The sequence below is a fragment of the Mustela erminea genome, chromosome 9 (assembly GCF_009829155.1).
Source record: "Mustela erminea isolate mMusErm1 chromosome 9, mMusErm1.Pri, whole genome shotgun sequence".
In the NCBI taxonomy this organism is placed as follows: Eukaryota; Metazoa; Chordata; class Mammalia; order Carnivora; family Mustelidae; genus Mustela; species Mustela erminea.
In genome coordinates this window covers 108,273,713-108,298,936 of record NC_045622.1, presented here as the reverse complement: position 1 = coordinate 108,298,936, position 25,224 = coordinate 108,273,713, and the positions used below count along the sequence as shown (strand labels likewise).

General features: G+C 54.7%; 2 protein-coding genes across 4 annotated transcripts; one reads left to right on the top strand and one right to left on the bottom strand.

The window, feature by feature from the left end:
- Positions 1–86: 86 nt before the first annotated feature.
- ACTN3 (actinin alpha 3) lies at positions 87–13,062 on the bottom strand. Of its 2 annotated transcripts, XM_032359662.1 has the most exons (21): positions 12,849–12,995; positions 9,085–9,199; positions 8,790–8,909; positions 8,407–8,493; positions 8,234–8,321; positions 7,717–7,795; positions 7,551–7,632; positions 6,753–6,838; positions 6,353–6,445; positions 5,748–5,978; positions 5,493–5,640; positions 4,043–4,193; positions 3,335–3,443; positions 3,100–3,240; positions 2,692–2,874; positions 2,123–2,257; positions 1,848–2,027; positions 1,281–1,427; positions 1,127–1,192; positions 464–622; positions 224–382 (listed from the first exon to the last, which is right to left on the bottom strand). In XM_032359662.1, exons 1-21 carry the CDS (start codon positions 12,993–12,995, stop codon positions 224–226), a joined length of 2,706 nt encoding a protein of 901 aa, XP_032215553.1. The 2 variants fall into 2 exon arrangements, with proteins under 2 accessions (XP_032215552.1, XP_032215553.1); XM_032359661.1 differs by having other exon boundaries at positions 87–622; positions 12,849–13,062.
- Positions 13,063–13,841: 779 nt separating this feature from the next.
- Positions 13,842–19,416, top strand: ZDHHC24 (zinc finger DHHC-type containing 24). 2 transcript variants are annotated; one of them, XM_032358975.1, is made up of 3 exons: positions 13,842–14,178; positions 15,664–15,941; positions 18,854–19,416. In XM_032358975.1, the coding sequence occupies exons 1-3, from the start codon at positions 13,898–13,900 to the stop codon at positions 19,147–19,149; spliced, it is 855 nt and encodes a 284-aa protein (XP_032214866.1). In that variant the 5' UTR covers positions 13,842–13,897; the 3' UTR covers positions 19,150–19,416. The 2 variants fall into 2 exon arrangements, with proteins under 2 accessions (XP_032214866.1, XP_032214867.1); XM_032358976.1 differs by lacking the exon at positions 13,842–14,178 and adding an exon at positions 15,353–15,582.
- Positions 19,417–25,224: the final 5,808 nt, after the last annotated feature.

Below are 25,224 nucleotides of genomic sequence, written 5' to 3'. Positions count from 1 at the left end.
CCTGGAGGGTCGAGGTTGGGCAGCTGGTCCTGCCCAGGAGCCTAAGGGCCCAGCTTCTGCTTCGGGAACCGAAAGAGGAAGAAAGAGAGGCTCACGGGTGGGTCTTTATTCAGAAGGACATGGCTGGCCGTTCTCTGAGGCCCTTGCTCCGAGACATGGATGGGATCGGCCAGAGGGAGCTCCCTCTCCCTCTGACTCCTGCAGAGACCCTTAGAGGTTGCAGTCAGAGGTCACTCTCCCCGTAGAGGGCACTGGAGAAGGCCACGTAGTCCAGGGCTCCAGCTGGAGCCCCGGAGCCCTTGTAGGGCGTCATACGACGGATGCAGTACTCGGCCTGCTCAGTGGGGAGCTCCCGCCGCAGCTCTTCGGGAGTGATGTAGTTCTGGGGGAGAAAGGGTTGTTGAGGACCCACAGACCTGGTCCTTGTCACAGCCTCCCAGCCCCCTCCGCCACCGGGACTCACCTTATCTCCTGCCAGGATCTTGAAGGAGGCCACAACTTGTTCAGCTGTGTCGGTTTCAGCTGTCTCTCGGGTCATGAAGTCGATGAAGGCCTGGAAGGTCACGACGCCAGTTGCGTTGGGGTCCACCATGGTCATGATGCGAGCAAACTCCACCTCTCCCTGTAGGGACAGAAGCCAGACACCGTTGTCTATTGTGGGTGCTAAAGCCAGAAGGCTCCTCATGTCCCCTCCGGGCACTGTCTAGCTCTGGCTTGACAGCCCGGGTTACAAAGTGCTCTCTTGCCTCCATGGACTGTGCCACGGCCTTGGCTCTGGGTGTACAGGGAATCCTCTCTACTCAGCGGAAACCTGCTTCTTGCCCCTGGCAATGCCCCCTGTTGCCCTTGAGTCCTGATCTTTTTTCTGGAGCTCTCTGTAGTGCTGTTTCTCTGGGTAAAAATGTTGTAAGCTCTATAACCAAGTCCAAATCCTAGCTGCGTCCTTGAGAAAGTTCATTTACCTGAGCCTTTGACAGCCCCTATGAGAAATGGGGTCATTCTGCCCAGCCCCAGTGGGCATGCTGAGAATGAAATGCATGTGAAGCTAGGAGGGATACAGTAGGTGATCACGCTGTAGGAGAGAGGCTCTGATGGGACTCCCACGACAAAGGCTGGGGGCACTCACCAGGTCATACCCCATGGAGATGAGGCAAGCCCGGAAGTCATCCGGCTCCATCATTCCGTTCCGCTTCTGTGGCACGTGAGTGATTATCAGACTTGGTTGTCCAACCCCACCAGCCCCCAAGTCCACCACTCCACAGCGGCGGGCCCCTGCTGACCCGGTCAAAGTGGTTGAAGGATGCCCGGAACTCGTTGAGCTGCTCCTGGCTCAGGCCCTTGGCATCTCGGGTCAGTACCTGGTTCTCCACCTCATTGATAGTGCGGGCGATGGAGGTGAGCAGCTGCTCCCAGCCTACGCGGATGTGCTGAGAAACATGTGATGATCCAAGTCAGCAGGCGGCCGGTGCCTGGCCACCAGTTCGAGCTTCACTCCCAGTCCGCTGTGTGACCTGGGCAAGTCTTCCACTCTGTTGGGCCTTTGTCCCTATCTGGAGGTTCCCTAGGTGCTGAGTGACTGTCCGCAGCCCTTCCTGCCTTGAAGTTTGAGAACTTACTATGCACTAAGTGTTGATCACCCAGTCCTGGCCTGGCTTCAGATGGCCCTGTGACTCCGGACAGGTCAGTTTCCCTCGCTAGATCTCAGTATCCCTGCGGGCGCCCTGGGGAACCCAGCCAGGCTGACCTGGGGTCCCCCCTGGGGCACACGTGCTGGGTCCCCCCATGGTTGCCCTGGGCTTCCCCAGCCAGCGCCGTCTCCCCGCCCCCTCTAAGCCGGTGCCTCTCACCTCCATGCTGTAGACCGTGTGCTTGTTGTCGAACACCAGGCTCTCCTGCAGCAGCTGGTGGTCCCCCTCCAGCCGGTCAATGTTGCTCTTGTAGTTGATGATATTCTGCTCCTGTTGCCGCAGCGCAGCCATCTGGTCCTCCAGAGAGCCGACCATCCCTGTGGCCAGGCGCCCCACCTCCTGTTGGGGGACACAGGCAGGATGAGCACTCCCAGGCCCCTGTGGCCCCGGCCCCAGCCTCACTCCCCGAGACGGCCCCACCCTCCAAACCTTACCTCCACCTTCGCCTGGATCCAGGGCCCAATGGCATTGGCTTGAGCAGCAAACTGTCGCCGGAGCCTCTCGTTCAGCTGCTGCCGGGCGAGCTCTTCCTGCAGCGTCTGGTCCCGGCTGGGCACCAGCTTTCGGACCTAGGAAGAAGGGTGCTATGTGCCTGGGGCAGCTCTGGGAGCCAGACGATTGCTTTGAGGGGAGATGGGCTCCAACCCCTAGAAGAGCCCCTGCTACTCGGAGCCAACATGTCTGGGCTCATAAGGACAAGCTCTTGGGCAAGTCACATGACATCCAGGTTTGTTTCCTCATCTGTAAAATGGGGCCAGTGATACAACGAGATGTCCATACCCCAGGCTTAATTCTACTTCATATCAGGCCCTACAGGAAAACGCTGCTGTTAGGGCCATTTTGCAGAGGAGACCATGAGAGGCAGGGCGATATATCCAAAGCCCCACAGAGGCTGTGACAGACTGCAGATCCAAAGGTGGACTAGAGTCTGCATAGCTCGCGATGCCTGAGGTTCCGAGGTGGTTAGAACACACAGGGTGGGTGGGTCACGGGCAGCACTCACCATGTCCCATTTGGTGTTGATGTCCTGTGGTGTGAGGCTGATGTAGGGGTTGGTGGTGCTGGGCCGCAATCCGTATGTTTGGCAGATCTTCTGGATCTCCCCCTGGATCCCCAGGATGGCTCCTCGCTCTCGGTCAGCCTCCGGCAACGTAGCTTTGAATTGCTCATGTGCAGTCATCAGGCTCTGGGCAGGGCGGGCGGGAGGCGTGAGCCAGCGCCCTCCCGTTCCCGCAGCCCACGTGCTGCAGGCGCCCCCGTGGGTCCGCAGCGGGCCTCCGGTCTCCCAGCCCGGCATCTGGGGACTGGGGCTTCCCTCTCATCTCCATGCCAAAGAAAGGGCTGACGGGAGTTGAGGCCCGCTTCCCTGTCACCCCATCCAGCACCCCCCAACCTGGAACCCTGCATCCACCTGGGTCTCCTCCACCGAGTGCACCAGCCACACGTCCTGCAGGTCCTCCACAGCCCCGTCCAGCCAGTTGTTGAAGGGCGCTGCCCGCCGGGCAAACTCCAGCTGCAGCTGGTCGATGGTCTCTAGGAGCTTCTCCATCCGCTAGGGGCCACGGGGTAGCAAGTCAGCAGCCCGCCCAGCCAGCCCGCACCAGCCTCCAGTCTCCAGCCCCCAGCTCCCTGGCCCCCAAACCCACCTCCAGTGCGTCCCTCCTCTTCTGGGTCAGTGTGCCCAGGGTGTCCCACTGGTCGCAGATGGCCTGGCAGCGGCTATTCACGGAGGCCGCCTCGTGGTAGTCCAGCTCACTGCGGGCCAGAAAGGGGATGAGGAGGGGGTCAGACCACAGCCTAGATTTCCCGGACTACCGTCCTGGGGCTGGAAACTGTGCACCAGATGGTGAAGGTGCAAGGGAGCCAGGCAGGCAGGTGTGGGTGAAACAGGGCATTCATTCCTGGGGGGGTGGAGGTGGGGGTTCCAGTGCCTTCGTTGGGTAGGGGGTGCGCGTGGGTCCTGAGCTCCAGTCCCTTTCGGAGTGTCAGTGGGGGGTGGGGGGTGCGATGATTCGAGAAGGGATGGGTTTAGAGGAGGAGGTGGGGAAGCCAGGGCAGGTGGGGAGATTTGAGCTAGCAGGCCAGGGACCGCAGCTGAAGGGGGCCACCAGGTTAGGGCCGTGGGGGTGGGGCAGGAATGGGGAGGGAAGAGTGTAGGTGCCACATCGGGGACAGGGTTGAGGAGGAGGAGCAGAGCAAGAGGTCATGGGGAAAGACATGGCACCCAGGCAGGGTTCCTGAACTGTGAAAAATGAAGTCTTGTGTAGGGCAGTGGGGAGCAGGGCAGCAAGGGGCAAAGCCAGGTAAGGTAGTTGTCCCCACAGGGGGCAGGCCCAGAGGCAGGCCACGCCTACTTGAGCTCCTGGGCCAGTGCCGCGATGTGCTCCACTCGGTCCTGGTGCGCCGCCAGGTCGCTCTCAAAGGCCTCGTGGCGCCGCAGCAGCGCCCGAACCTCCTGCAGGGAGGCCGACTCATAGTCGCGCTGGCTCAGCATATCCTCCTTCCCTACTCGGAGAGAGGCTGGGCTCAGGTCACCCAGCAGCAGCCAAGGCGGGAGCTGGGTTTTGGAGCAGTCTGGGTGACCGTGCAGAGTCCTCCCTCATCTGCGAAATGCCGGTGGTTACACCTGCCCAGCTCATCCTAGGGGTCTGTTCTGCCATGCCAGAGTGATAAAGTGAAGGTCCTGGGCATGACCTGTAAATGACGTCAGTGTCCCTGATCCCACACATCTCACGGTGGCCCTTGGTACAGTTTGGGCCTTCCAGGATCGTGAACTACCTCCCAACGACTCTGAGCCCAGGGAGCCCCTGGCCTGGTTTCCTGGGCTCACCAGGTTCTCCAGAGCCTGGCACAGTGCCTGCCACTTGGCAGACCTTCTAGGAATACCTGTTGGATGAATGAATGATAAATGTGAAAATGCTATGAGAATGAATTACATTACACAAATAAAACCATAATAATAATAATAATAATAATAATAATAATCGCAGCCCCTACTATTTATGGAATGCACCTGTATTTTGCAGAGATCCTACGAGGCTTAAAGATTCAGAAACCAGGGCGCCTGGGTGGTTCAGTGAGTTAAAGCCTCTGCCTTCAGAACTGGTCATGATCTCGGGGTCCTGGGATCAAGCCCCGCATTGGGCTCTCTGTTTGGCAGGGAGCCTGCTTCCCTTCCTCCCTCTCTGCCTGACTCTCTGCCTACTTGTGATCTCTGTCTGTCAAATAAATAAATAAAATCTTAAAAAAAAAAAAGATTCAGAAACCTCCTCGGAGTCCCATAAACAGGTGTATACTTAAGGAGTTCTTGTTTATATCAGACCATTGTTATTCTTCACGTCCATAATCCATTACTAATGTTTGTTCGTTATTTTTAGGCAGGGCTCACTTATCTGTAGGATTAATCCCTGATAAAAGACAGAATGAACGCTTTCATACGGAGTGATGTATTTGACCCCCGCAGTATCCTGCCATGGATATGCTGAGTCCAACATAAGTGCTGTTAGTGTTGGGGACTCACCTGCCACCGGTACAAACAAAATGCTACATGACCAGTGAATCAGAGCAGACCTACAGGAGGCCGGAGCCCGGCGACAGGGGCCCAAGTTTACAGATGGAGAAACTGGGATCCAAAGAGGAGCCGTGACTCGGCTGCACAGCAAGTCAGGGTGTTTCTAGAAAACAGGTCCCCACCTTCCTGCCAGGACACCTGTTCCTGACCTGTGCATTTTGTCAGGGTCCCCTCTCTCCTCCCATACTGGTCTCCACCCCGGGACAGACTCAAGCCCCATAAGGTGTACCTACCTCGGGTCCAGGCTTCATGCAAGGAGGCCTTCTGTTGGAATTTCTCCGCCAGGTGCTGGAGCCGCTGCAGGCGTCTGATCTCCGAGAGCAGCCAGTCCTCGTAGCCCTTCTCCGCTTGCTCCAGCCCGCGCCATGCGTTGGCGATGTCCTGTGGGGCAGGCAGAGGCGCCTTGCAGCATGGTTCGCCCATTGTACAGATGGGGACCCAGAGCCCCATGTCACCCGGAGGATGTGGGCAGAGTGGGGGTGGCTCACCGAGACGAGCTTGCCCTCGGAGGGCATGAAGGCAGGCCGGTGGCTCAGCCGCAGCTTGGTCTGTAGCGTATTGAAGTTGATCTCCAGCTGGCACTTCTCCTGCACCCGGGGCGGCTTGTGCAGGCGCCGGTAGTCGCGGAAGTCCTCCAGCTTGCGCTGCATGGCGCTCATGCTGGGCTCGCCCACACGGTTCTCCAGCCATGGTACGGTGCGGCGGATCCACTCCAGCAGCTGCCAAGGCCAGGCAGGTGCGGCGCAGAGAGAGCAGAGCTGGCCGGCTCGCCCCGCCTGGCTCTCACCCACTCACGCCCGGGCTGTGGCCAGAAGGCCAGGCCCCGAGCAGAACGGGGGTCCCCACTAATCAGGGAAGGAGCCAAATGTCAACCTCTGAGCCTAGTCAGGGACCAATATAGGCCAGCACAGAGCATAGGGCCAGGAGAATGCCTAAATATGGGTGAGTGGGTAAAGGATAGAGTGAACTAATGAATGGGGAGTGACTCCGTGAATGACCAGGAGCTTGGACAGCCAGAAGCGGGGGAAGGACAGCCCGCGTTGGGGGACCACTGGTGTGGGAAGGGGAAGGGCCTTCTCTGGCCTCATCTCACCTCACTGGCAAGCTTCTCATACTCTTCCATCAGCTTCTCATTCTCCTGGTTCACGGCCAGTACCTTGCAGATCCTATTGGCGGCCGTTTCTGCCTGTCGTGGGAGTCGGAAAAGGTGGGCACTAGAATAAGCTGCCGCAGGCACCCTAACCCAGCCTTCCACTGTAAAGCCCTTAAAACCTGGGTCTGTGCAAATAGGGCAGCACGTCTTTTTAGATGAGGAGGGAGCTTCCAGGCCAGATGCTTCTGCTCCTGGGTTCCCCAGAGACTGTCTAGGCAGCTGGGATAGTGGCACTCCTGCCCATGTGGGGCCCAGCACCTCCAAATGTTGGGATGCCACCAGGGTTGGGCCCCTCGGTCCACACGCTCAGCCCAGGCAGCAGCAGCCAGGGCCCCCTTACCTGCTCAGCCCCGGCGAAGGCATGGTAGAAGCAGGAAACATAGGTCATGATGGCCTTCTCATCAGGCTTTGGGGTGTTCACGATGTCTAGGGGATGGCAGTGGGGTATGTATTGGCCAAAGCCAGGCTTGGGGAATGGGCTCACACCCCTAACCAGGCAGAGAGCTCCCTGGACACAGGAGGAGTGCAGACATCTAGTCACAGCCACCAGCTGCCAGCTACCCCAAACCCAATGTCTACCTCTTCCCCAAAGCCCTCTCTGATTGCCCCAGGGCCCAGGAATCTTGTCCTCTATGGGGTGAGTGAGCAGATGCGACAGGCCTCGAGAAGCAACAGCCCACGCTGCCTGGTGTCTCCAACCATCCCATCGCTCTGTGGGTCCATCCATCTGTCTTTTCCCCAAGTTCTCAGCCATTGGTGCCCACACATCTAGGGCACCAGACACAGTCGGTGTTCAGAAAATATTTGCTGCCTCAGTCGACTAGAGCCTTGCTTGGGCAGGACAAGAGGCAGGACCTGCCCCAAGGAGCTCCCATGCTCCCAGGTGAGCCAGGTGACGGAGATATGAACCAAAGGATGGTGCCCCAGGGAAGGGGAAGGAGGGGCTGCTTCCACCGGCTGGAGAGGGGCGGGGGCAGGAGAGAGGGCTCCTTGGGAGGGCAGCCTGGGACAGGAAGGATTTTTTACTAGAGGGCAGACTGAGGAGGGAAGAGCAGGGGCGGGGGCCGTGGGCGGTGGAGGCTGGACTGTGCCTCTGGTCCGTAACTGGAGTCCTTGCCTGGGCGGGGCTTCGTCTCACCTTCTGCATCCAGCATCCTGGGGATGTCCAAGTATTTCTCAGCTACCTCGAAGGCAGTGTTAAGGTTGCCAATGGGGTCATCCTAGGTGGGTTGGAGCAGGGACAGGTGAAATGTCGGCCGAGGGCAGAGGCTGGGGAGTCGGGGCTAGGGGTGGCCAAGGCCCACCTTGCGCAGTTTGGCGTAGTCAATGAGGTCGGGGCGGTGTCGGTGGATGAGAGCACAGAGGGCCAGGCCATCCTTCCAGCTGCACCGAGAGAAGGGGGATCAGGCCTGGAGTCAAGCTGATGCCCGTCCTCCCCTTACTCCAGGAAGGTCCCCATCAGGACAGCCTCATCAGTAAGACGGAGCAGAGTCTCAGCTCGTCGGCTTGGCACCAGAGGCCCTTCATTACCAGACTTGGACCATCTCCTCCAAGCTCATCATGATTCCTTCCCATACCCTGTGCCTGGGTCCCACCACTAGCTGGATGTTGTGGGCCTCCAGGTTTTTGGTCACATGGTTCCTTGTGAATGAAACGCCCTTCTCGGGATGTCTCCAAGGAGCCCTCCCTCAGTTCAACATCAACCGAGTCCTCCTACACCCAGACACCATTCCAGGACCTTGGCTGCGAGGGCCCCTCCCCCGGGGCGTGTGCCGTAGAGCCTGGCAGAGGCCCGTGTGCGTGTGCCGACCGCAGACAGACCTGGTATGGAAATTCTGCACGTTGACGTTGCGGTAGGGCGCCGTCTTCCGCTGGCACCACAGGAGCAGGCCTTCCTTGGCGGAGGTTTCTGGACAGGGACGGAGACAAGGGTCAGCTGGGGAGGAGGGGTCTGGGGCCAGCCCTCTCACCCTCCGGGCTTCCCCGCCACTCACCCTCCACAGAGATGTCCTGGATGGCGAAGCGGAGGATGATGGTCCAGATCATGCCCAGGGTCATCTTCAGGTTCCCGTCCACAATCTCTGCAGGGCGGGGGACGTGCATGACTTCCATCTGGCATTCAAGGCCTGTACTGCCTCAGCTGCACCCCCCGCCACACTGCGCTCCATGCCTTGGCCCTCGGCCCCCAGGCCAGAGCTGGCACCTAGTCAGTGTTCAATCATGGAACACCTGCTGGCCCCGGGCACAGTTAACAGTCCCTCCTAGGAGGCTCTGGCGGTTACCCCCACAGTTGAGAAGACAGGCTCTCGGAAGTGACGTGCTGACGTCAGGACGGCCCTCTGCTCCCCTCCCGGGCCTCCTCCTGCCCCCTCCTCACCTTCAGCGCCGATGGACACCAGCTTAACCCCCTTGCTGGCAATGAAGTCCAGGGCCTTGTTGACATTGGCGATTTTATGGAAGCGCATCTTGCCTTTGTCTGGCCTGGGCAGCCTCTCTCCTGGGGGTCAAGGGGAGAGGTCAGGGGCCAAAAGTCACAAGAAGGAGCTGAAGACACTGTCCTCAAACTTCCACCTCCCCCTCAAGGTCCCCTCATGCACGGGGCTGTCGTGTTCCCCCTGTTCCCTGGATTCCCGTAGGTCCTAGAGTCCCTGTGCCTTGATTTGCATCCTTACCTGAAATGACCTCCAAGAGCAGCATGAGTTTGAGGCCATTGCGGAAATCCTCCTCGATGTTTTCAATCTGGGTGCCAGCCTTGCGCAGGTGTGAGTTGCACCAGGCAGTGAAGGTCTGGGGGCAAAGGACAGCACTCAGACCCTAGTCCTGGGTCTGGAGGACATTGGGGACAAGCTGAGAGGGCTGGCCCCAGAGTCAAGTCCTGGCTCAGCCACCGACGTGCTGTGCGCCTAGGACTGGTCCCTTTTCCTCTCTGAGTCTTTGTTCTCCTGGAAAAGGAGAAATGGGCTCGAGGCCCCACACAGGTCCGAGTCTGGACTTGGGGCATGCCAGCTATGGCCAGCCTTAAGCCCTGCAGGGGGTTTTAGAAGCCTGTAAAGCATGTACTCCAAAGTGTGAGACCCTCTGTGGGCTGAGGGGGGGTAACACTGCCCTTCTAACAGCTGAACTATCCTGGACTGAAGCACACCCAGTTCTGAGGGTTTTGCCTGAAGGACTGTGCACCTGCATTATTGTGCTCTCAGCCCCACGGACCTCCCGGAGCTGTTGTGAATCGGCCTCCAAGTAGAATGTGAGGGTACAAGATCTTTCCAAATCATGGAGGACACCAGGACCAGCCTGACCCAGTTCCCGGAGGTGACTGCCCTTCCCCTCTCCCCAGAGTCAGCCCCAGCCTCCATCCGGGATGGGAGGGCTGCTGTGCAGCTCTGTGTATATTGGGGATCAGGGTGGCCTGCAGCCTGATACAGCAGCTCCACCAACCTACCGAACCCTTAAACCCTGCATTCTGCCATCAGCTGTAAGGTGCTTGGTAGAGTCTCTCCTTGGGCTCCAAACCCAGCTGAGATGCTCACTCACTGTGACCTGGAATATACACTTTGCCCTTTCTTGGGCTCATTTGTACAATTAACTGGCCAGACTTCATGATGTCCCAAGGTACTTCTTCCTCTAGTCGGGTAGGATTCTAGAATTCAGAGCATTCCCCCACCACAAAGCAATTAATCCTGGGAGATGGCCCTGGAAGTCCTTTGGGATTATTTCGCTCAGCCAGTTTCCTTCCCTGAGACCAGCTTTTTTGCTGCCCTAGAAGCTGAACATGAAAGATAATGCTTTAAATTCTTGAAGAACTGTCATTGCTAAGGAAAGGGAGTGAGTTTCCCATCACTGGAGGTGTACAAGCAAGTGCTGAGCACTACTCGATGGGGCCCCAAGCATGGGAGAAGGTCGTTGGATTCTCTGTAGTTCCCTCCAACCCGGAGTCTGAGACGCTCTGGGTCTAGATAAAGCAGGGGGAAAGGCGGGACTGGGTGGGGCTTCCACGGTGGCCGAAAGCGCATTCTTTCATGTGACCAACATGACTTACTGAGATCGGGTCCCTGCCCTAAAGGAGCTCACAGTCAATCAAAGGGTCACGTTGGTCTGAGAAATGCTGGGAGAGACTAGCGTCAGGGAGAAGAGGGAAGGGTTCTTCCAAACGGGCAGGGGACCTCTTGGGGGAAGGCTCATATTTGATCTGAGCTGCAAAGAAAGATCAGGAATTATTCAGAGAAGGGCAGGCAAGGGCATTTCAGGCAGGGGCAGCCACACAAGGCAAGTGCTCGGCGCTGAGAAACAGTTGCTAGGTTTGTGGGGTGACAGCTATCTGGGTGTCGCTGGAATGAAGCTGGGGGTGTTGGGGTATAAGAGGCGAGAGGCGGGCCGGAGGGGCAGCAGGGGCCAGGTCATGCACGGTCTGGGGTGCTAAGCCAGGGAGTTTCAACTTGATCTGACGGCAACAGGGCATCAGGGAAGATTTTGGGCAGAGGGAGGTGGGCAGAGCTGAGTTGCAGAAAGCTCTTTCTGGTGGCAGAGTGGAGGCAAACGGCTTTGGAGAACAGGAGGGAGACTTGAGAAGGTGGTGGGGGGGCGGCAGGGAGGGGTGAGAAGGGGTTTTAGGGAGGGGAATGGGGCAGGGTCAGAGGGAAGGGACAGAAACACTCTTCCTTGCTGCGGTGTAAGCTTCCTGAGGCAGAGGCTTTATTTTGTTTATTTTGTTTCCCGCTGAAGTCCTGACACCTGACACAGTGCCTGGCCCGGAGGAGGAGCTCCCTAAGAGATACTGAATGAATGTTTTGGAATGAGGTTGAACCAAGAGGACTCCGGCATCAGGCAGGAGCAGGAGGGAGCGCTCCGAGTCACGGGTGCAAGGGCAGGGCTAGAGCGGGGCTAAGCTGAGTAAGACATACTCAGGCTGGAGGAGAAGGAAACTCCGGAATGGCTACCTTCCAGGGATGCTGATGAATTTACCGAACATCGAGGTTGTGCCGCCCTTGAATGAATGGACGAAGTGGGTGGCTGTAGGCTGGGTTGGAAGGGTATTCCTGGTATTTTGTTAAACGATGCAGGCAAATTACAGACTAGCATGTGTCTCATGAAGGGTATGCGGAGCTGGATCTGAGGGAAACCTGGTGGGTGGGGTGGGGGTAGGAGCTGTTGCAGAGCAGATGGTGGTGGGAGCCAGGGGCAGCGATGACATCACTGGGTGACTGCCAGGCCCAGGGACCGCAGCCCTGCTTGGAGACAGGTGCAGGAGAAGCCAAAGGGGAAGCATGTCACTGGGGGCACCCCAGCTTAGTCAACTGAGCCTCTGGGACTCTGGGGTCATCTCCTGTCATCCAACCCAGCAGAGGTGCTCTGATTCTAAATCCTAGGATTCTCAGATCCTGCAAATTCCACTGAGCGCTCCTGTTCCCTGCTCTTTCCTGGAGTCACACATTGTTGGCAAAGGCTCAGTAGGGTCTAATGACTTCACGGAGTCCTCCCTCCCCCTGGTCTGCCACTCCCCAAAGCCTGCTCACTCCAGCCCGGATCATTTTCTCTTTTGGGAACCCAGGTGTCCTGCCCCCTCCACTTGGGAAAGTCTGGGAGTGAAAATAGATCAGGAAGGGGGCCCGAGTGCCCTACAAGGCTGGGCCTGGGCAGCAGCTGCCCATGTGCCCCACTCTAGCTCCCCCAAGCCGCTGCCTCAGCACAAAGAGTCCATCTGGCCGGAGAGTCAGGTTACTGTGTAAGGGGACCCAGGTTCCCCTCTTCCTTGACCTTGTGGCCTTTTCAGCAGACTTAGGGCCCCTTCGGTGGGGAGGGGTATCTTGGGAAGGAGGGGGGTGGGGCAAGCAAGGCGCAAAGACCCTTAAGTTGGGGATGGAAGCCCTGTTTTCTGAGAGTATATGATTTGGGTCCTATCTCTGCCCTTTTCTGGGCCTCAGTTTCCTCATTTGACAATTGGGATGGGTGGCAATGAACCCCAGGGTGGAAAGGATAGATATGAGAGAGTCCCACGGTTCTGGGATGGTTCTCTCCTCCCCCACTCCAGGTCCACTAGCTGCCGCTGCAAGTCCTCAGGGTGGGGTCATAAGATATTCAACTAGAGAGTTGGGGGTCCGGGAAGAAAGATTATTTTCCCCACACTCCCCAAACTTGGATCTCCTGGGCTTCACCCAAGCCCTTTTCACCAGCAGAAGTGGGACAGTACCTCCAGGGTAATGAACTCCTGGGAGGTGGGGACCCAAGAAACTCTCCTTGTTATCCTAAACCCCTCCTGAGGGCTCCCAGCCCTCTCTTCCAGCTCTGGGAGACAGTGGAGGACTGATGGGCAGAGCCCAGGCTAGGGAGTGGCACTCTGGGTCTAGATGGGCTCTGCCCCCCAACTTGCCGAGATGCCAGGGACAAATCGCCCACCTTCTCAGGCCTCAGTTTTGCCATCTGAAAATGGGTGAGCACTCACTTTCCGCTGCTGCTTCTCCCAGGCCGGGTCGAGCAGTAGGTCGCGGTCCCAGTCCTCCTCCTGTTCCATGTACTCGCCGCCCCCGCTGCCGCCCACGAAGGGCCCCTCCCCGACCCCCAGACCCTCGGGCTGCATAACCATCATCATCTTGCTAGGGCTCCTGGCTCCGCACCGCTCGGCGCTCTCCGGAACACCGGGGCCGCGTTAAGTAGCGCCCGGCCCAGCCCCGGATCGTATTCGCGCTAAATATGGGGGAGGAGGGAGGGGCCGGATGGGGGCGAGGGTGCTCGGGTCTGGACGAGGCAAGTGGTTGCCCTGGGACCAGGGACTGCAGGATTTGGGGGCGTTGGGGTGGATCCTGTGGCGGAGATTCAAAGTTCCCGTTCCGGCGCCGCCTCTTGGGCGCTGTGTGACCGTGAGAAAGCCCCGCTCCTCCGTTTCCTCGCGTGGACAACGGAGATATCGATAATAGTAGCGACTGTAGGCCGCTCTAGAAGCTGCGCCTTAGTCCTCCTGACCGTCTCTCTGCGCCGCGCAGGCGGGAAACAGAGAACCCTATCCCCATTTCACAGTCCGAAACACCGAGGCGCCGACCTGTTCGAATGTTTTCTGGGGTGATGGAGACACTCGAGCACGGGGAGGGGTTCCAGGCCAGCTGGATGAGCCGGTGCAGGGCTATTAATATCGGGGCGGCTGGGGGCTGAGGGGGAATGTGCTGAGCCGGGAAACCCCGACGGCACCGAGGCTGCAACTCAATCTTCCAAACCAGCCAGCCAGGCCAGAAGGCGGGGCTTCTGTGGGAGGGGCGGGGCTCCGTGGGCGGGCGTGGCCACAACGAGCAAACCCCGCCGGCTCTAGCGCCTGGCGGATAAGCTTCCCCGAGGCTCCTGCGGCCGTCCAATCACATGTCTGCATCTGCCGGCGCGCCCCGTGACGCTAAACTCCGTTCGGAGCTTCTATTGGTGTAGCAGGTGTCCGTCTGCCACTATCTCCGCCCCAATACGGAAGCGGCGGGGTACTCGGGAACCGAGTGCCGGTGGGTCCAAGCCATGGGGCAGCCCTGGGCGGTGGGGACCGCGGAGGGGGCGCCCGCGCGGCTGCCTCTTGTGCTTACCGCGCTGTGGGCCGCGGCTGTGGGCCTGGAGCTGGCCTATGTCCTGATTCTGGGTCCCGGGCCGCCCCCGCTGGGACCCCTGGCTCGGGCCTTGCAGCTAGTGCTGGCCGCCTTCCAGCTGCTCAACCTGCTGGGCAACGTGGGGCTCTTCCTGCGCTCGGACCCTAGCATTCGGGGCGTGATGCTGGCCGGCCGCGGTCTGGGCCAGGGCTGGGCGTGAGTGGGGCGCGGGAGCTGGGGGTTGGGGTGGGGGAAGCAGGAGCTTTGGACACGGGGAGGTGCCCTAGGACCAGAAGCTGTTAGAACGAGATTACAATAGGATCCGCTCGTTAGCGCCAGAACACCCTTACAGTCTGGGATGGTAGTTCCAGAAGAAATAGCATTCATTCACTTACAAATATTTAATGAGCACCTACTACGTGCAAGGTACTGTTCCGGCCACTGGAGGTCCAATAGCATAGATTACTGACCTCCTGGAGGTGATTCCAGTTGAGGGGGGGCAGGTGATAAGCTATAGGTATATAAATAAGGGAATTACGTAGAATGTCAGAAGATGGTATGGAAACAAAACGTAGGGCAGGGTAGAGTGTGTCCGGGTTGCAGTTTTATTTTTTTTTTATTTATTTTTTTAAAGATTTTATTTATTTATTTGACAGAGAGAGAGGCAGGCAGAGAGAGAGAGAGAGAGGGAAGCAGGCTCCCTGCTGAGCAGAGAGCCCGATATGGGACTCGATCCCAGGACCCTGAGATCATGACCTGAGCCGAAGGCAGCGGCTTAACCCGCTGAGCCACCCAGGCGCCCCAGGGTTGCAGTTTTAAATAGGGTAGTCATACTTTAAGGACCTGGGGGAGTTAGCCATGTGGGAATCTGGGGGAGAGCATTCCAGGTAGAGGGAACAAACAATGCAAAGAGCGAAGCAGTTATGTGCCTTGCATGTTCCAGGAACAGCAAGAAGACGACCAGTATGGCTGGTGTGGAGTGAAAGGGAGGGGTGGAAGGGTAGAGATAGAAAGACCCTGTAGGACACAGAAGGTTTTGTGTTTCACTGCCAGTGAGATGGACAGCCATTGTAGGATTTTGAGATGAGGAGGAGGACACGACTTAGATTTTTTTTTTTTTTTAAGGTTTTATTTGACAGACAGAGATCACAGGTAGGCAGAGAGGCAGGCAGAGAGCGAGGAAAGGAAGCAGGCTCCCAGCTGAGCAGGGAGCCCAATGCGGGGCTCGATCCCAGGACCCGGAGATCATGACCTGAGCCGAAAGCTGAGCCTTAACCCACTGAGCCACTGAGGCGCTCCCACGACAGATTTTTAAGGATCAGACGATACCAGGAGGAACCGGAGCTGGGATCAATTAGGGAGAGAAGTTAAGAATCTGATGCGGTAATCAGGGGAGAGTTCATGGTGACTTCTTCGAATGTGGTGACCACGGAGGAAGTGAGAAGTTGGCTCCCGGATGTTGGAGGCAGAGAAGAGCCTTAAGACTGGGCTGTCCGAGCTGCAAGAGTCCTGGCACCTTCAGTGCTCGAGCTGGAAGGGCCCAGGAAGGGGTGTCCCGCCTGCGTTGATGGACGATGGGGTCGAGGCTGTTAGGGCAGTGGCTGTGCCTGTTTCTCCAGGGTGGGCTCCGAGGCTGAGCGGGCATGATGGGGTGCATTCCGAGCTGCTGGCGGAACTGACGCTGTGGTTCCTTCCCTGCAGTTACTGCTACCAGTGCCAGAGCCAGGTGCCACCGCGCAGTGGGCATTGCTCCGCCTGCCGCGTCTGCGTCCTTCGTCGGGATCACCACTGCCGCCTGCTGGGCCGCTGCGTGGGATTCCGCAACTACCGGCCCTTCCTGTGCCTGTTGCTTCACGCAGCAGGCGTCCTGCTCCACGTCTCTGTGCTGCTGGGCCCGGCCCTGTCTGCCCTCCTGCGAGCCCACGCGCCCCTGCACACCGCCGCCCTCCTCCTGCTGCCCTGGCTCATGCTGCTCACAGGTGGGGAGCTTGGGAGGCGCCCACAGAGGCGGAGGCCCTTGCAGTGGGCCATTCTGGTGGGGGAGGGGATTTCTGGCTGGTTCTCCTGGTTACATCTTGGGGACCCAGTTCCAGTGTCATTTATGGGGGGTGAGGGCAGCCTTGGGATTTGACTGGTTATGCGGTACCGTAAAATACAGGGCCTTGACACAGGTACAGAGTTCTAGCTAGGAGAATCAGGCAAGGATTCTAGGTGTTGGCAGAGAAGGAAGGACTGGTGGGAGTTGGGGGTGGTGTTGGGGTGGGGAGGGAGCATTCTCAGTGAGGGGAGCCGCCCGAACAAAGGCATGGAGGTTGGGCAGGGGGTAGCTTCAGACTGGATGGTGGAGACCATCCCTGCATGCTGGTCGAGGGGAGAGAGCCCTGACTTGCCTGGACACTGGGGAGCCGGTGAAAGTTACAGGCAGAGGGAAGCTCCAGTCTTTGGAAGTTGGGAGGTGAAGATACGGATCCGGAGGCTGACTGACAGGCCATGTTCTGCATGCCGCAGTTACTCCTCCCTGATCACTCTGAACAGTGGCCGTGTCTCCTCATCCTCTCCAAGCCCGGCTCTGGCCCCTCCCTGCAGCCCGGAGGGGTTGGGGGAAGGCCTTGGGAGGCCCCGTGGGGCTGTCAGTGTCTTGCTGTGACCACGCTGGCTCTCTGAGCAGCCCTCCTCTGCCTCCTCGATGACCCGCTGCTTCTACGGAGACGCAGGCCCTCGGGCCATACTTCCCTGCAGCCCACCTCTCTGTAGCCATTGCCTCCTCAAGCCCTGGGCCGTGTAGAAGTCGCAGGTGGCTGGAATCCGGGCGGATGGCCCACTCAGTGCCCCAGCTGCTCAGCTTCTGGACCTTCTCTCCATTTGACCTCCCCCACCCACTCCCACAACCCCCCTACGCCTCAGAGGCCAAAGTGTGTCACGCGGTGAGCCGGTCACCCCCTCTCTGCTCCCCGCCCCCTCTCCCAGCCGGCTCTTACTCTTACACTCCAGGACGCCTGCCCCGTGAGCTCCCGGCCCTCGCCTTTCTGTCCGCCAACACCTTCCTTCACCGCCTCCGTGTCCAGCCTAGACCCCTCATTTCCACCATTCTCCCGCCAACGTCTCACCCTCTTGGCTCTGTCTTCCATGGTGCCTTTTTGTCTTCTGTCTGCTGCCGCTGGGTGCTGCGAGCTGGTACTTTGGGGCCATGGGTCCCATGTCACATTCATGGCCGCTGACCCCAGCTGGCCCTCACTCGTGCCTGGCCATGCTGGTTCCTCATAAGCTCGCTCCCCCTAATGACTGCGGCTCCAACCTTCCCACTTCCTGTTCTCCCAGGCCCCATCTCTCTTGAAATCTGTCACGGAGAAAATGTCAGCGGGTATGTCCGCTGTCCCATCCTCAGATCCGAAGCGAGGCTGACTGACCCCAGCTTCTCCTGGTGTCTGGCCCTTTGTCCCTGCTTGGAAGCCTCACCATGGCCTGCTTTTTCTCCTGCTGAACCAGTCCCCCTCCACTGGCTTTTCCCACCTGTGCAGACCCTCTCGTCCCCACACATCCTCCTCCTCCCTAGCTCTTGCCTCTGGCTCCTCTCTTAGCAGCCATGCTTCTCGAAGGACTTCCCCGGGCTCATAGGCTGCTTTTCCTCACCTCCCACTGACTCCTGTACCTGCTCCAAACTGGCTTTTGCCCCCCTCCCCCTCCTGAGAATGCCTCGGTCCCCACAAAGCCCAGAGGACCCTTTTGAGGTCTCTTTGCTTCGCGAGACCTTTCTGCCGCATAAAACTGCTGGCCTCCCACTTCCTGGAAAGGCTGTACCCCGGGCATCTCCAGAAGCTCATACTGCGGGGTTTTCTCCCTAAAGTTTTGGTTTGCCTCTCTTCTGTTGATCGGGTCCCAAAGGACCGGGTCTCCTGATGCTGAGGTCGTGGTGCTGCTCCCACCCTCTCCTCACTCTGGCGGGTCTTGGAACCACCTATGCCAGCCACCTGCAGGTCTGCATGATGGGGTTGGGCTTCTCTCCGGAGCTTCCAGAACCATCCACATACTCGTCTCACAGGCCCCTCCCCATCCTGCCTTACAACCGTCAAACAGAATGTTTTCTCCCCTCCTTGCCTAGCAAATACATCCTTCAGACACCACCCAAGATGTCACTTAATTAAAACAGATGAAATCTACTTCCTTTAGCCTCTGAAGTCCGCTTGGCATTTCCCCACATAGCCTCTGTTTTTTAATGAAGCGGAATTCATATAACATGAAATACGTCATTTTAACCCCTTCCTAGTATATTATTCAGTGGAATTTAGTACATTCCCCATGTGATGCAGCCATCACCACTGTCTAATTCCAGAACATTTTCATCAGTAGTCACTCCCCACTCCCCCTGAGTCCCCCAGCCCCTGTGTGTCTCTGTGGATTTGCCTTTTCGGGACATTTTACAGATGTGACATCGTTTATGTGCCCTTTGTGCCTGGCTTCTTTCACTGAGCAGAATGACAGCAGCCTGTAGATCATTATTTCAGCAGCCTCGTAGTGCCCACTGCGGGCCGGAAGGTGCTCTTTCCCCCGTAACACACATCCCATCCGTAATTAAGTGAGAAGTCATCTGTCTGTGAGCAAGACACTGGGGTCAGAGCTGGTGTCCGCGTTCCTCCTGGTGTCTGCCACCACGTCTAGCATGTGGGAGGTGCTCACAGGTTTGTGACGAATGCAAGTCGGGTGTTGGGCAGGGGCTGTGTCTACCCAGGTCGCCGGCGTGGGCTGGCCAGGGAGTAGCCCCTTGGTGTTCGCTGAGCAGAGGAATGAGCCCTGCTTTGTGGCGGAGGGTAGGGAGTCGAAGAAGGGCAGGAGCTGGGCTTTGGGAGGGCTGGGCCCGCAGCTGCCCCCTGACACTCTTGCTTTCTCCTTACAGGCAGAGTGTCTCTGGCGCAGTTTGCCCTGGCCTTTGTGACCGACACGTGTGTGGCAGGTGCACTGTTGTGTGGGGCTGGGCTGCTCTTCCATGGGATGCTGCTGCTGCGGGGCCAGACCACGTGGGAGTGGGCTCGGGGCCAGCACTCTTACGACCTGGGCCCTTGCCACAACTTGCAGGCGGCTCTGGGGCCCCGCTGGGTCCTCGTCTGGCTCTGGCCCTTCTTGGCTTCCCCACTGCCTGGGGATGGGGTCACCTTCCAGACAGCAGCAGATATGGGCCTCGTGGCTTCCTGATTCCAGGAAGAGCCAGAGGTGTTCAGGGAGAAGGTAGCAGGAGACGGGGGCTTCTAACTCCTTTGGGGCCCAACTCCGGCCTCCAGTCCCAACCTTGGCCTTGCCCCTGCCCAGCTTGGACTCCGGTATCCAGGGCTTGGGTCCCGCAGCTCTGCCTCTGTTGGCCCCCCGAGTAGAGTGGATGGTTTGGTAAGGGGCTGCTTGGCCAGCCTAGTCACCCCTTTGCTGGGTTAATAAAGTGCCCACTTGGTTCTTGGACTCCCTCCATCTTTCTGGGTTTCTGGTCCTTCTCTATTGCCCGGGCTGCTCTTTCTGGTTTCCTCTGATTGCCACGCATGGGAGCCACAGAATGCCTGACGGCTTAAGGGGCTGGGACTCTGCCTCCTGTGGCTTTGGTGTAGTGGGTCTGGGGCAGCAGCAGACCAGGGCGGCGCATGGTGACCAGGGAATGAGAATCCAACATCCTCAGGTTCAGTGCTTTATGGTGAGAAGCATCTCCACCGGGCTGTGCCTCTCGGGCTGAACTGGTTCTGGGGGCAGCAGTTACGAGAGTTGATGTGGTAAGGTCATGGGGCAGTGAATGGAGGAGTCAGGATTTGAACCCAGATCTTTGTGCTTTCTCCTTCACCCTTGCCGGGCTGAGGTAAGTGAGTAGCAAAATTGAGGCAGAGAAATCAGGTGGGATGTTCAGGCATCAGCGGGATCCTGCTCAGAAGGCGAAGCTCTTCCTCTCTGGGCCCTTTGGGAACTCCCTGTTAAATGTTTTTATTTAAATATAGTGAACAGGGGTGCCTGGGTGGCTCAGTGGGTTAAGCCTCTATCTTCAGCTCAGGTCATGATCTCAGGGCCCTGGGATCGAGCCCTGCATTGGGCTCTCTGCTCAGCAGGAAGCCTGCTTCCCCCTCTCTCTCTGTCTGCCTCTCTGCCTACTTCTGATCTCTCTCTGTCAAATAAATAAAATCTTTAAAAATAAATAAATAAATATAGTGAACAGACTTCCAGTTAAATGTGGCAGGTTTAAACATGTGGGGTTACCTCTGTTTCCTTTTAAAATCTAAAATGACAGTAAAGACATAAAACATATATGTCCATAAGGATAACTCGTTTCCGAAGGGAAACACGAGTAGACCAGAGAGCCTGATGACATTCTGAAAGATGGGAAGAGGAGGCTCATTTCCTCTCTTATCAGAGAATTAGAAGTTAATTCCTAGAGGGAGGGGCCGAGAGGCAGCCAAACTGCGCCCCAGAGCCCTGGAGAGGCTCAGAAACTCCTGGCACCAAGAAGGCAGGGCTTGGGACTGACAGTAGGGACTGACCCAAAGTCTGTATGAGAAGCAGCTAGGTCACCCCTCCCCACCCAGGGCCCCCTTGCAGCCAGGCAACTACCCCTCTGAGGTACAGGTGGGGGTCACCTGAAGAAGCTTGGGGTCTCAGGGGAGGGTGGGGGGTGAGGGGCTGGACCAAAAATGGGGTTAAGTGAGAAAGTCTACAGTTGCTGCCTGGGGTGGGGGAGATGTCATCCAGTGACAGCAGGCTTGTCGCCCAGGAACCCTCACAGAGGCCCAACCTTCTGACAGGCCCTGTCCATACCCACAGAGCTTTGAGCTGCTAGGACTTGTTGGTTTCCCCAAATGGCATGTTCAATTGCTAGTTCTTAACAGTTAGGAATGTGGCGCGCCTGGCACTTGGTGCTGCACAGAAGCACTGGCCGACTTCTTGTTTCTTCCTCTGCTTTGTATTGTTTTTATTAAGTAGTAAGGAGATGCAAGAAAATATTTGTAAAATAAACTCCCTCCCTCCCCCCATTTAAGAAATAGAGACCACATCCTTTGAAGCCCTCCGCTGTGCCCTTCCCGGGTGGAGAACACACTACGCTGTCTGAATCATTCCCTTGCTTTGCCTTGTAGTTGTATTACCTAGGTTTGTATTGGTTTTGCATGTATTTGAATTTCATGTAAATGGAACCATACCGTGTTTATTCTTCTGTGACTTGCCTTTTCACTCAATATTACGTTTCTGAGATTTATTCAGATGAAGGTGTACAGCTGTAGGGCATTCCTTCTCCTTGGTGTATAGTGAGCCACTGACTATACCACAATTAATTTTTCTACTTTGTCCACCTCTGTTGTATGACTCCCTAAGTCTTGGTCCTTGCTCTTCCATATAAATTTTAGAATGCACTTGTCAAGTTCCAGCAATAAAAAATCCCTTTGAGATTGTGAATGAAACCCAACTGAATCTGTAGATCAGTTTGGGAAAGATCAACATCCATATGAAATTGAAATTGCATTTTTTAGTTCATGAACATGGTATGTCCATTAAATGTTTTCAATAAAGTTATATACTTTTTCTCATTAAGATCATGCCTTTTTTTGGTTAGATTTATTATTATTTTGAGAGAGAGAGAGCGTGAGTGTGGGGACTGAGGGGCAGAGAGAGAGAGAGAACCAGGCTTCCCTCCGAGCAGGGAGCCTGATGCGGGGCTTGATCCCAGGACCCTGAGATCATGACCTGAGCCAAAGGCAGACGCTTAACTGACTGAGCCACCCAGGCGCCCCACAGATGGATTTTTAAAAATCTAGACAAGACTTTCTTCCAGTTAAAACATTTGGTCACTTAAATTTATTGCAATTAATGTACTTGGGTACATTATTTCTATCACTTGAGTTTGTGCTTTCTATTTGTCTCACCTTTTGTAGTTCTTAGTTTTTTACCCTTTTTATTTAAAGTTCCAGGGTGCCTGGGTGGGTCGGTTAAACCACTGCCTTTGGCTCAGGTCATGATCCTGGAGTCCCAGGATCAAATCCTGAATCAGCCTCCCTGCTCAGAGGGAGTCTGCTTCTGGCTCTGACCCATATCCACCTTTGCTTCCTCACACACTCTCAAATAAATAAAATCTTAAAAAAAAAAGTTCTATGGGATGGAGTCCTGCATCGTGCTCCTTTCTCAGCAGGGAGCCTGCTTCTCCCTCTACCTGCTGCTCCCTCTGCTGTGCTTTCTGACAAAATCTTAAAAAAAAAAAAAAAAAAAAAAGTTCCTTTTTGCTGGGTGCAGAATTCTAGGTTAATAGTTATTTCCTCTCAATATGTTAAAAATACTTTTCTTTTGGTTTCCATTGTTGCTGTTACATCAACTGTCATCTTTTGTTTTTCCTTTGAAGATACTTTTGTCTCCAATGCTTTTAGGATTTTTTGTCTTCAGTATTCTGCAGTTTACTGTTAAGTAAACTCACTGCGTGAGTTTGGTTTTCTCTGTATTTACCCTCATTAAATTCCTTGGGTTTCCTAATTCTGTGAATTGATGTCTTTCATCAGTTCTAGAAGATTCTTAGTCACACCTTCACATATTTTCTCTGTCCCGACTGAAGCTCTGATGAGACCTTTCTACTCCATCCTCATATTTTCTATATTTGGAATTCTGGATAATTTCTACAGATCTAACTTCCAGTTAGGTCTTTGTTCAGCTGTGAAACCCATCTATTGACTTTCTTTTTTTTAATGGTTGTGCCCATTCCTCCATGAGTTTTACACATCAAATATTTTATTCTCATTTCTAGTTTTGTTTACTTCTTTTTCAGATTTCCTTGTTCATTTTATATCTTCTCTTGCTCTCTACTTGTATTTTAGGTTTTTTTTTTCTTTAAATATATTGAAGACACACATTTTACATTGTTTGGTAATGCCAATATTTTAAGCCTCTGAGGCCCAAGTACACGGGCTATTGTTTACGGTTGCTCCTCTTCACAATGTCTTATTTTCTTGCAATTTGTGGGTTTGACTAGGAGTTCATATTTCTTGGCATTTTATCAAGGGGGATTGTTTTTGAGAATGGGTCAATAGTAAATTCCTCCAGAGAGGAAAATGTGTTTCTCAGTCACCTGATGACAAATCCTGCACCACTTTATTTTTTAAAAAGATTTTGTTTATTTACTTGGGAGAGAGACAGCAAGAAAGAAAATACAAGCAGGGGGAGTGGGAGAGAGAAAAGCAGGCTTCACGCTGAGCAGGGAGCCCAATGCGGGGCCCAATCCAGGACCTCAGGATCACGACCTGAGCCGAAGGCAGACACTTAACAACTGAGCCACCGAGGTGCCCCTGCACCACTTTATACTAACTTTTCAGCTGTGGGTCTTTCGGACCACCCAGGTATGGTCAGTTTAGGTTGTAAACCTAGTCAGGCAGGCTTATGGGCAAAAATTCTCAGGAGAGGTTTTCCTCCTGCTTCTACCTCACATTAGACTGGAGATAAGCAGTTGCCCTGCTGGTTTTGATGAGATTTCCAAGAACCAGCTTTTAGTTTTGTTGATTTTCTCTACTAATTTCCTGTTTTAAATTTTGTTGATTTCTGCTCTAACTCTTTTTTCTTTTCTTTACTCCTGCTTACTTTGGATTTATTTTGCTCTTTTCTTATTTCCTAAGGTGGAAAGTTAAGTTATTGATCTTAGATCTTTCTTCTTTTTTAAAACACGTGTTCAGTGCTGTACATTTCCCTTTAAGCACTGCTTTTGCTGCATCCCACAAGTTTGGTAAGTTATGTTTTCATCTTCATTCAGTTCAAAAGATTTTAAAATTTTTCTTGAGCTTTCTTCTTTGACTTATGTGTTATGTAGAAGTTTGTTGTTTCATTTCCAAGTATTTGGGGGATTTTCCAGCTTTCCTTCTGTTAGTGATTTCTGGTTTAATTACATCTTGACCAGAGAGCAATGTATTCTTTTGATTAATTTAAATTGGTTAAGGCATATTTTATGGACCAGAATGTGGTCTGTTCTGGTTATTGTTCCATGTGAGCTTGAGATAAAAAAATGTGTATTCTGTTATGATTGAAGTAACTCCCTAGAAGTCAGTTGTTGACTGATGGTTTGCTGGACTCAACTATGTCTTTGAAGAGATACTATAGATAAAGATTGAACAAAGAACAGAAAGAGTTGAGAATTAAAATAATAGAATTTTAAAAAGAGTTCCAGAGGAGCAGAAAGATAAAAATCCCTCAGACAGACAGTGTAAGAACAGAGAGAATTAAAATAGACGACCAATCCTGTTCTCTCTGGAATTAACCATTTATCAGGTGCTGGGTTTAATGAGAATTCCAGAGTGAACAGAGACAATGGGAAGAAATAAAACAAGTGTGTAGAAATGAAGGATAAACATCTCCACCCCACAGCACAACAAATAATGACACACAGTAAGGCACATCCTGACATTTCAGAACCTCAGAGAAAGAAAAGGTCGGGAGCAAAAATGGTATGGAACTTCTCAACAGCATTACCAGAAATCTGAACACAAGGGAATAGCTGCCTTAAAAATGATTTTTTAAAAAAGATTTTTATTTGTTTATTTATTTGACAGACAGAGATCACAAGTAGGCAGAGATGCAGACAGAGAGAGAGGAGGAAGCAGGCTCCCCGCTGAGCAGAGAGCCCGATGTGGGGCTCGATCCCAGGACCCTGTGATCATGACCTGAGCCGAAGGCAGAGGCTTTAACCCACTGAGCCACCCAGGTGCCCCAAAAATGATTTTGTGTGAAATTATTTTCAACTTCTAATTTTATGACCTGCTATCACATGTGGACGAATGGAATAAAGATTTTTTTAGACCATGTTTAAAAATTTTAAGTCTAGTGACTTTTTAGAGAAGGTACTTGTGGATATGCTTCACCAAACGAGGGGTAAAAGAACTATGAAAGATGAAGACACGGGGCCCGGGAACCAGAGGATCTAGTCAGGAGAAACGCTCTGCCGCAGTTTTAGGGAGCAAACAGTTCTTACTGAGGCAGGGGATGAAGGAAAGTGTCCAGAAAAAAAGAACTGTTAGACTGGATGCGGGAAGAATGAACAATTGGTATATACAGAAAACGAAGCAAAGGAAAGGAAAAAAAAAAAAGGCTATTGTTAACTCCATGAAAAATTCAAAAGTAATCTAATTGTCTCCCAATTTTTGACTCTGCAGTGAATAACTTTCACATAGTAATATAAATAGCAATTTAAACAGTACGTATTAATTTACCTAAAGATTGGGGCAAGAAGGGAGCAAGATCCTGTCACCAGGGAGCTGAAGGCTCATCTGTTACAAGAGAGCC

Bases quoted from the DNA above. Each gene is read 5' to 3' on its own strand.
- ZDHHC24 (XM_032358975.1), top strand. From the start codon at position 13,898: ATGGGGCAGCCCTGGGCGGTGGGGACCGCGGAGGGGGCGCCCGCGCGG. The intron at 14,179-15,663 runs GTGAGTGGGGCG...CCTTCCCTGCAG, and splicing joins GGTCTGGGCCAGGGCTGGGC to TTACTGCTACCAGTGCCAGA. The intron at 15,942-18,853 runs GTGGGGAGCTTG...TTCTCCTTACAG, and splicing joins CTGGCTCATGCTGCTCACAG to GCAGAGTGTCTCTGGCGCAG.
- ACTN3 (XM_032359661.1), bottom strand. From the start codon at position 12,995: ATGATGATGGTTATGCAGCCCGAGGGTCTGGGGGTCGGGGAGGGGCCC. The intron at 6,839-7,550 runs GTGAGACGAAGC...GCCATCCCCTAG, and splicing joins CAGGATGCTGGATGCAGAAG to ACATCGTGAACACCCCAAAG. The intron at 2,028-2,122 runs GTAAGGTTTGGA...GTCCCCCAACAG, and splicing joins GGATCCAGGCGAAGGTGGAG to GAGGTGGGGCGCCTGGCCAC.